Consider the following 10,803-nt stretch of genomic DNA (forward strand, 5'->3'; position numbering starts at 1 on the left):
CATATACTGCCATATGGCTGTGGTATTTATTTGACTGTATTCTTTCGCCAGTCCTCTAGGGGGCGCAAAAGCCTCTTGTCTTTCTCATTATTTTGGAGCTGAGGATAACTGTGTCCCCCAGTATGGAAAGCCTCTTTGACTTTTAATCATTCGCAGGATGTGAATTGTTGATATGATTTAATTTTCACTGGTAACACTTTTAATTCTTGATATTTATGTAATATCACATGAGCAAGAGTGCGATATGGCCCTATATCAGCACTGCTGTGATTCGGCGGCAGGTCGAGTGCTTTAGGTAATCACAGCAGTGCTGATATAGGGTCATATCGCACGATTGCGAGTGTGATATTGCTTATATACAACAGTTCAATGAACAATTAAATTTTTAAATAATTAGGAAAAACTGAGCACGGTCATAAAAACGCATTTGTGCACGGAACTACTTTATTACGCGACGAATCAGAATCTGCCGTTACTGGTTCAAAACAAATAATGTGTCCAAACCTCAGAAATGTCACAAATAATTCAGAAATGTCACTTCAGAAATAGTATCATGGCTTGTGCTGTTTCAAAGAAGTCATTGGATAAACAAGGATAGACGGATGGATGTGAGTGTGTGTAAGTGTGTGTGTGTGTGTGTGTGTGTGTGTGTGTGTGTGTGTGTGAGAGAGAGAGAGAGAGAGAGAGCGTGTGTGCACGCGATCACATGTTGCCACACCCAATCAGAGATGCTGTCAGCTTTCTGAAGATCAGCTTTCTCAGTGGAATATAAATGTCCACGCGGGGGTATTCCTCCCTATTTCGCGGTAGCCGTTGCGCAAGAGTCAGTCGCTATAGAAACAGCGATGTCCTCCGCCATTTTAAACAGTGTGTATCCAATGTGGAAACTCATGTAGCACTGTTCTATGTAAACAATGACTGACGGGTTCACTTCACGTCACCAAATGGCTCATATTACACACAAAAAATGATCTTTTGCCACCACAGCACTCTTACACTTTAGTTTAGAACAACAGGAACACAAGCGGAGTGACACACACACAGTGAAGCGTCCGAGTGCTGATGGTGTCATACCATCAGTGCTCATGGAACATCTCTCGTCCAATCAGATTTGAGGACCGGAACTAACTGTGGTATATCCAAAATTACATCACTTTCAGAAATACACATTCTTGATATCAAAAATAGAGTTTCCACTATAAAAAACTGTAATTCTTGATATCTGTAATTATTTTTTTATGAGTGCAAATGTGATTACTGTCAAAATGGCTTGCCATAACCCAGTGCTGGGTAATTTACTCAAAAAAAAAAAAGTAATTAATTAGTAACTACTAATTACATCTTCTAAAGTGTAATCAGATTACTGCACTCATTACTCTGTCTGAAAAGTAATTGCATTACTTATTACTAATTACTTCCTAAAACCCTTATCAACCTTGACCAGATGAAAACTACAAGGGTAGACTTGAAACTCATTTTAATTCTTTCAAATAAATCTTATAAAATCAAATAAATTATTCATAAACCGGCAAAAGAATTTAAAGGGGCGGGGTTAAATTAGAAAACATAAATTTTAACATTAGATGTAAAATTTAGATTTTAAATGTACTATTGTTTTATATAGAATTGTTCTATAGTCTATACAGTATTTAACGCAATTACATCAGAAGTAACTGTAAATTACTTAAAAAATTAACAGTAATACCCTAAATTCTTTTTTAATGAAAAACTAATTTAATTACTTAGTAATGGATTACACCCAACACTGGCCATACACCAGGGACTCTCTAATGATAATTTATGAATCAACCCGTGGGATATTATTTTTTATGATTTTTGGCCTACATATACTTCCATATGGCTGCGGTGTTTATTTTTTTACTGTATTATTTCGCCAGTCCTGCAGGTGGCGCACAAGCCTCTGGTATCTCTCATTAATGCGGAGCTGAAGAAGAACGGTCCTCATGTGTCATATGTTCCTTTCATGTCGTGTTTATGCACTCATTGAACATTGATTAAAGTTTGATCGGGATAGAGAGGATGGAGAACAGTATGTGCAGTGATGTGGCGGCTGTGGAGCTCATCACAGTTCATGATTTCTGTGAGAAGATCCTGGAGCAGCAGGTTCATTTTCACGTGATGAAGATGAGCGGTGGATTCTTCCTCTGGATCGGTTCGAACCCGGTTCTGTCCAACCTCGCCGTGTCCATCAACAGTAAATATGTGAGTCCTGCTGCTCTGACTGTCCACATGCATTTCACTCTTAACACTATTTCAAAGCGTGTCCTTTTATTTGTACATTTCCTTTATTGTTCGTATTCAGTGTTGGGTAAGTTACTCTAAAAAAGTAATTAATTACTAACTACTAATTACTTATTCTACAGTGTAATTAGATTATTGTACTAAAAAGTAATTGCATTAACTGTTCCTTTAATTCAAATTTAAATTATTCATTAACTGGCCAAAGAATTTAAAGGGGCGGCGTTAAATTAGAAAACGTACATTTTAGACGTTAAATTACGATTTTATATTCACTATTGTTTTATATAGAAATATTCTGTTGTCAATACAGTATTTAACGCAATTACATCAGAAGTAACTGTAATTCAATTACTAAATATTAAGTGTTTTCAATGAAAAAGTAATTTAATTACAGTAATTAAATACTTAGTAATTTAAATTACATTAATTAAATACCTAGTTAGTGAGGAGGTTACCCCATGTGACTCTACCCTCCCTAGCAACCGGGCCAATTTGGTTGCTAAGGAGACCTGACTGGAGTCACTCGGCACGCCCTGGATTCTATAGTTAGCGTCAATACTCGCTGAGATACACCGACCCCCGATGATCTTTGGCAATATTATAGATATTAACCAATTTTATTTATGCAAAGTACAAGCTGATTTGAGGGAGAAAATATGCAAGACAAAGAATTACCATGGTAACCGTAGTATCAATCTGAATGTAGTTAGGAAGTAGCGTAATTTAATATACTGTCAAATATAATTATGACACAATTAAAGATTCTGAAAGCTTCTTCCACTATTTGAAGCAGATCCCAATTTTACAGTTGCAACTAATAACTAAATTAACAAAAACTGGTACTTGGATACACTTTTTTCAGTTGTTGGTTCTGGAAGAATTTAGACTTTTTTATAAAATCCTTCATTAAAGAGTTACGAGCCATGAAACGAACCAACCAGCTCCGAGGAGAATCATGACATCACAAACTTTGTTTTGAGGCAGAAAAGTATTTGTAAATCAGACGTGAAGGCAAAAATACTGGACTGTGTACTTACCGTCTTTCATGAGGGCACGGACTACAATCCCATGATGCATTGCGATTCCGATATCTGTAAATATATCAGTAGCTTAAGGTTGAAGGGAGCCCAACTCGATTATGTTATTCATGCTAGCGCGCGTTCGCTCAGAGACACGTTTCGCGGGTTTCCTTGGCAGTGGTTCTCTGATTGGTGGATCTTTCTCTGATGCACCATGGGTAATGTAGTTGTTTACCATGTATTCCGGTATCAAACACAATTTTAAACAATGAAGTTGAGATAACACAGACAGATGGCTTCGACAGATGCATATACCATCGGTGAACAACCTCGTAGCTCATGGTAGATCTATCTTTAAAGTTTTATAAGTTAACGTTGAAAATTAGTTCGTCTATGGGATAAATTAATGGGAATTTTACTTCCGGAACCAGACTGTTGTGCTCTATTACCAGTGCACAACAACGTGCTATTACTTGTTTAGTCTTATTCGTGTGACTTATCTTTTTAAGTAAATAAAGTTGAATGAACTTATACATTCATGTATAGTGTATCTAACAAAGGTATTGTAGTTATGCTGACATGAAATGATCATAAGTTGAATTTACGTAAAATCTGTGATGCAAAATGCTACATATATATTTGAAGTAAATCCAACACCTCATTTTTAGTATATAAAAATATTACTTTTTTGTAAGGGTGTTTTAAAAAAACCTAAATTGTGTTCTCTATTATCTGATTGGCTTTGTTTAAATAAAAAATGAACGAGTTACTTTGCTAATGTGATTAATTTAGTTATTTTGTTCGCAGGGTTCAACGCCTCTGTCCACTCTTGTGCTGGGTGACACATCAGACACCACACCAACCTCTCTTGCACAGAGACTCAGTAAGAACATATCACAACTGTCTTGAATGAATCAAATGATTTCTCAGTTTGGGTTATTAATATGCATGAACAGGATTTCTGCAGGTCTGGAAAAAAGTATTATAAAGGCCTTAAAAAGGAGCAACAAGTCTTAAACTCATACGGTCGTGGTATTAAATGTTGCATGAGGGATTGGTCTCTCGTTGCGTTTAAGGTCGGTTTAAAGTGTAGAGTCATTTCAGAGCACGAGTAACCCCAAACCAAATTTGCGGTCTGTAGGACAAACTCTATAGCGCCACCATCAGTTCAAAAACATTACTTTTCTTTTGTGCACATCTTTTGAACCATTTGTCCTCTACATTCTTCTTGTATGTAATTACTCTCCTCCTGATGATACTCATGGACCGCTTACATTTAAACTCCGCCCATTACAGTGGCCGCCATCTTGTATTATGGTGTTTATCGTTTATTTGCTACTATTCCTTCAAACTTTGCTTGATTTGCCTAAACAGCGGCTCAAAATAATCTCCAGACTGATCCACAGATTATGAATAATGCCACATTTAGGTTTTCGATTTTGTTGAAAAGTTACGCCAACACAAATTTAACGAGGTGGACATAAAACAGGAAGTGAGACTGCATCTTGCCAATGGTTTGTCGTATTGAAACGAAACTTGGTATGCTTCATCAGGACCATGATCTGAAGGTATGTGCAAAGTTTGGTGACAGCGCCACCTATGGGTCAAGCTATCTGTCCTAAATATCCTAAAGTCATGAGTTTGGTGTCTATGGATTCCTCATGCCATGAGGATTTCAACGATTCCAATATCAGCCATACATCCTCTCTGGTACGTTGATTTTTAACTTGGTTAAATATCTTTTGAATGCATGTTCAGATTTATAAGAAATTTGGTATGCATCATTGACATCATGTCCTGAACGTACCGGAGCAGTTTGGAGACAGCGCCACCTATAGTTCAAAAGATAATCCACACTTGTGTGTTTCAAACTTCTCTAATATTTCTATGTTAAATGTAGTCTTAGTGTATGATAATCTAACTTGCTGGAAATTGGGGAAACTCTTCACAAGTAACACCCAGAAAATGTGCTGAAAGAGGAAGTTATGGAGATGCTGAGTAGCCTTGGCTTAGCGCGAGGACCAGGCCCCAAGACGGCGGAGTTGCCTGATGTAACAGTCCGTGTGAGGTGGCGCCGTTAGTAGTGACACAGGAAGCAGAAGCGGGGTAAGAGGTCTGGAATCCAAGCTAAGCTCAGAGCAAACCCATACAGACCGTCGCTACCATCAGTCTTACTATCCAACTTTCGCTGTCTGGATAACGAACTGGACCATTTAAAACTACAACTGTATGCACAGGAGTTAAAATTATGCCTTGTCATCGTTTTAACTGATGCGTGTCTGAACGCTGGCCGCGACCTAGGCCCTTCTGAGCACATCTCTGTCATGCTAATCCCAGCATACAGACCACTGCTGAAACATGTAAAACCGGTTTCCAAACAGATCAGAGTATGGGCAGAAGGAGCCAACTCATCACTACAGGACTGCTTTGAGTATACTGACTGGAGCATGTTCAGAGAGGCAGCTACAATTGGGAACACCAACAACATGGAGAAGAATGCGTCCGAATCTGTGTCCAGCTACATGAGCAAGTGCATAGACGACGTTACTGTCTCCAAGCTCATCATCACACGGGCAAACCATAAACCATGGATGAATGCAGATACCCGGTCGCTGTTGAAAACACGTAATGCGGAGTGGTGTTGGCGTAGTGGGCTAAAGCACATAACTGGTAATCAGAAGGTTAATGGTTCGATCCAAACAGTCACCACCATTGTGTCCGTGAGTAAGACACTTAACTCCAGGTTGCTCCGGGGGAGATTGTCCCTGTAATAAGTGCACTGTAAGTCGCTTTGGATAAAAGCGTCTGCCAAATGCATAAATGTAAATGTAATGCTGCATTCCGGTCAGGTGACAAAGCTGCCCTGAAGACTGGGGTCAACCTGTCACGTGCCATCAAGACCGCAAAACGTGTGCATGCACATAAAATCCATGCTCACTTTATGGACTCAAGGGACACGTGGCATATGTGGAAGGGAATTCAGGCCATCACAGACTACGAGATTACTCCACAGGTCTGTTACACTGATGTATCCCTGCCAGATAAGCTCAACAACTTCTATGCATTAATTGATGCACCAAACAACATACCAGCAAGGAACACAACACCTGCCCCTGATAACCAGGTTATCTGCCTGTCTACAGCTGAAGTGAGGAAACTAGCAAACTAGAGTCACTCCATGCAACAACATCCCATGTGCTCACCAGCTAGCGAATGTCCTAACAACTTTTAACAACTCATTGAGTCAAGATGTCATTCCTATCTGCTTCAAAGCCACCACCATCATTCCGGTTCCGAAGAAGTCAAGTGTACCATGCCTCAATGAATACCGGCCCATAGCACTCACACCGATCATCAAGAAGTGCTTTGAGAAAGTAGACATGAACCACATCACGTCCTCATTGCCCCCCACCTCGACCCTCTCCAATTTGCATATTGCCCCAACCGCTCAACTCACGATGCCATATCCATCGCCCTTCATCTGGCCTCAACACACCTGGAACAGAAAAGGAGTCATGTCAGAATGCTGGTCGTAGACTTTCACTCAGCATTCAGTATGATCATCCCTCATAACCTAACAGAGAATCTGAGCACATGCAACATCAGCACCTCCCACTGTAACTTGATTCTGGGCGTCCGGACTGGGGGACCTCAGGCAGTCCGTATAGACTGCAGTCAGTCCAGCACATCAAACTAACCACCGGAGCCCCACAATGCTGTGCGCTCGGCCCACTGCTGTTCACCCTGCTGATCCTTGACTGTACTACTAAACACAACACAAAGCACATCATCAGCAATGATGACGAATCGCCATACAGAGACTAGGTGAAGTGTCTAGTGGTTTGATTTGAGAACAACAATCTTGTCTCTGAAGGAGGTAATCACGCGCCAACCCACCCCCCTGACTGCTCATCAATGGGTCCCCTGTGGAGAGAGTAAGAAGCAGCAGGTTTCTGGGTCTGCACATCACAGACAATCTGACTTGGTCCCTCAGCACCTCTTCACTCACTGAGAAAGCACAGCAGCGTCTGAAGAAGGCAAACCTCACCCCGTCCATCATCACCACGTTCTCTAGAGGAACCATCTCTTGCTCCCATCCATAACAGACATTAACCAAAAACGCTGTCTGCACAAGGTCCACAGCATCATAGTGGACCCCTTCCACCCCTTCCACAGACTCTTGACCTGCTGCCATCTCAAAAGAGGTGCCGTAGCATATGGGCCAAAACACGAAGACTCTGCAACTGTCTGTCAGGCTCCTCAACACCCGGACACCTACCACCTCCAGGACAAGAACTTAAACTTAACTGTCAGACTTTTGCACAACACTTCACACTATTGCATATCATATACTGGTATATATACCATATGCTGCTGCCGCCACCACCAGAATTTGAGTGGACACTATTGGGGCTTTTCCACTGCACGGTACAACTCGACTCTGCTCGCTTTTTGGGGGTGTTCCACTGTGGGTGGTACCTGGTACCTGGTACTTTTTTTTAGTACCACTTTGGTCGAGGTTCCAGCCGAGCCGATACTAAATGTGTCATCAACCCTGCAGATCACTGATTGGTCGGGGAGAATCGTCACTACCGCCGTCACTGGATTAGCGACACGGGACATCAACCCGCTAGTTTTAAAGTTAGCAACAGCGATAGCAGTATCATTTGTTCACACGACTTTCAAATTGTAACAAGAAATGGCTGTGCGCAAAACCACGCCGTGGTCAATAAACGAGGTGTGGGCGTTTCTCTTGTTAGCGACGAACTAAATGACAGGAAAGGAAAAGTCTTTCAGGAAGCGTCTCAGCTGTTGGCCACACATGGCTACCACCGGACCGACCAACAGTGTAGGGAAAAAGCTTAAAAGTGATTACAGAACCATCAAGGAAAAGAGGAAGTGGTTCGACCAAATGGACGCTAGACCGGCGAGCATAGGGAGGGAGAGTGCGCTGGACTCGGCCACGGCGTTGTTGGAGTCCACGATGGAGGATGGGACGTTTTGTTACGTTAGCTCGATACTCTGCTTGAAAGCTTCACTTTATTTAGTTGAGCAGCTTCTGGAAGCTTCTAAAACAAGCAGGCCAATTGAACGGTTACGCTTGTGTAAAATCACCATGCAACAACTGCTTTATGCAGCACAATGAGCTAGCAGCTAACAGCTAGCGCTCGTGTTATTGTTTATGGTCAGTAATGTTTGTCGCGTTTAAGATGATGTTACGGTGCAACTATGACGATCATCCTATAATCCCGCCCACGTTGAGGCGGCACTAAACTGCAGTGGAAATGCAAGCTCAGAAAAGTAAAGCGAGTCGGACCGTAACGTGGAGCAGAAAAGTGCCATAAGTGTTCCTGCTCTACTTTCAATGTATTATGTTTCAGCGTATATTGTCGAGAGAGTATGGATAGTGTTTACAGTACGGTTTGTCCACATTGTGTGCATATATGCATACATCTGTACATATAGATTTATACTGCTCATAGTGTTTCTTAAGCTCTTGTTTATTCTGTCTCTAGTTGGTTTTTAAAAGGTCTTAAATGTAGCTTCATAAAACCTGCGGAAACCCTGATGAAGTTAAAAATCAAACGAAATATCCTGTTTACTTAATGCATGTTTCACTGTCCAATCAAGTCCTGCACTACATTTTCGTTTTCTCATTGAATATCTTCACACAACGGATGTAAAATGGGTTGCTAGACGCAGGACTTTACTGACTAATCCTCACAAATCTTTGCTGTTATTAGTCAAACCAAGTGCTCACCTAGTTTATCTGTCTTTCATTCTTCTCAGCAAAGAAGACAAAGAAACAGGTATTTGTAAGTTACAATTTACCCCTGTCGGACTCGAATCTCTTACTGCTGGTGGAGAACCGGATCAAACAGGAGATGGAGCTTCATCCAGACCAGTTTTAAACATCTTTTTTGGACTTTTTTTCTGCTGTATTTTTGTAAAATGATGTTTTACATTGTGACATTATTTTTCCTCCAATTGTGAAACGGTAACGAAAATCGTAACATAACTTTTTATTATTAAAATAAGCATAAATTTGATAAAAAAAATTAAAATGCTTCCATGAAGTATACTTCAAGTTTTACTTTGCAGTTATAGTGTGAATTTGGGAATAAAGTGTTTAATTGTAGTGAAAATAATGCCAAAATGCAAATAATAATAATAACTGTCCTGAAATAGGCTTTACTTTAACCCTCATATTGTATTCTGTCATTGGTCATCTCAATTGGCCATCTGAACATACCAGAACAAATTGGACTTGATTCGATCAGTTTAAGTGGTCATAAAAAAAAGTGACACCTTTGGTATTTGCGGTCAAAATTGGCCGACCATTGAAATGAATGAAAATGCCCAAAAAATGTTTTTCTTTATCTGTCAAATACAATCTATAAATCAGCCACAATGCAGAAACATACAGATAGAAATTACAGGGTGAAACTCTAAAACATCCTCCGGTCCAAAACATATGCACACGCATACACACACACCCACTCACGCACGCACACACTCACGCACGCACACACTCACGCACACCCACACACACCCACTCACGCACGCACACACTCACGCACGCACACACTCACGCACGCACACACTCACGCACGCACATGCACACACACATACACCCACTCGCGCGCGCGCACACACACACACATACACAAGCACACCCACCCACTCACACACACACACACACACGCACACACACACTCACTCACACTTGCACACTTTCGCACTCGAACACTTTCACACACACGTGCACACACTTACACGCGCACACACACGCTTACACGCGCACACACACACACTTACACACACACACTCACAAAAATTAACTGGTGAGACTATAACACAGAGCTATATTTATATTTGGCCAAAAAATCAACAATAATAAATCAGTCACAATGCAGAACACACACACACTCAGAAATTAAGGTATAAGATGATAACACACTCCCAAAGCAGAACACACACACACACACTCTCCCAATGCAGAACACACACACACACACACACACTCTCCCAATGCAGCACACACACACACACACACACTCTCCCAATGCAGAACAGTCACACACACACACTCTCCCAATGCAGAACACACACACACACACACACTCTCCCAATGCAGAACACACACACACACACAGACACTCTCCCAATGCAGAACAGTCACACACACACACTCTCCCAATGCAGAACAGTCACACACACACACTCTCCCAATGCAGAACACACACACACACACACACTCTCCCAATGCAGAACACACACACACACACACACTCACTCCCAATGCAGAACAGTCACACACACACACTCTCCCAATGCAGCACAGTCACACACACACTCTCCCAATGCAGCACACACACACACACTCTCCCAATGCAGAACACACACACACACACACTCTCCCAATGCAGAACACACACACACACACACACTCACTCCCAATGCAGAACACACACACACACACTCTCCCAATGCAGAACACACACACACACACACACACTCA

General features: G+C 41.4%; 1 protein-coding gene across 1 annotated transcript; it reads left to right on the forward strand.

The window, feature by feature from the left end:
• Positions 1–1,953: 1,953 nt before the first annotated feature.
• Positions 1,954–10,615, forward strand: LOC127622407 (proteasome assembly chaperone 4-like). The gene is made up of 3 exons (XM_052096511.1): positions 1,954–2,223; positions 4,089–4,164; positions 9,072–10,615. Exons 1-3 carry the CDS (start codon positions 2,041–2,043, stop codon positions 9,191–9,193), a joined length of 381 nt encoding a protein of 126 aa, XP_051952471.1. The 5' UTR covers positions 1,954–2,040; the 3' UTR covers positions 9,194–10,615.
• Positions 10,616–10,803: the final 188 nt, after the last annotated feature.

Source organism: Xyrauchen texanus, chromosome 28 (genome assembly GCF_025860055.1).
Source record: "Xyrauchen texanus isolate HMW12.3.18 chromosome 28, RBS_HiC_50CHRs, whole genome shotgun sequence".
Taxonomy (NCBI): Eukaryota; Metazoa; Chordata; class Actinopteri; order Cypriniformes; family Catostomidae; genus Xyrauchen; species Xyrauchen texanus.

Coding starts and splice junctions, on each gene's coding strand:
- LOC127622407 (XM_052096511.1), top strand. CDS start 2,041: ATGGAGAACAGTATGTGCAGTGATGTGGCGGCTGTGGAGCTCATCACA. Junction 2,224..4,088: donor TGTCCATCAACAGTAAATAT/GTGAGTCCTGCT, acceptor TTTTGTTCGCAG/GGTTCAACGCCTCTGTCCAC. Junction 4,165..9,071: donor CTCTCTTGCACAGAGACTCA/GTAAGAACATAT, acceptor CATTCTTCTCAG/CAAAGAAGACAAAGAAACAG.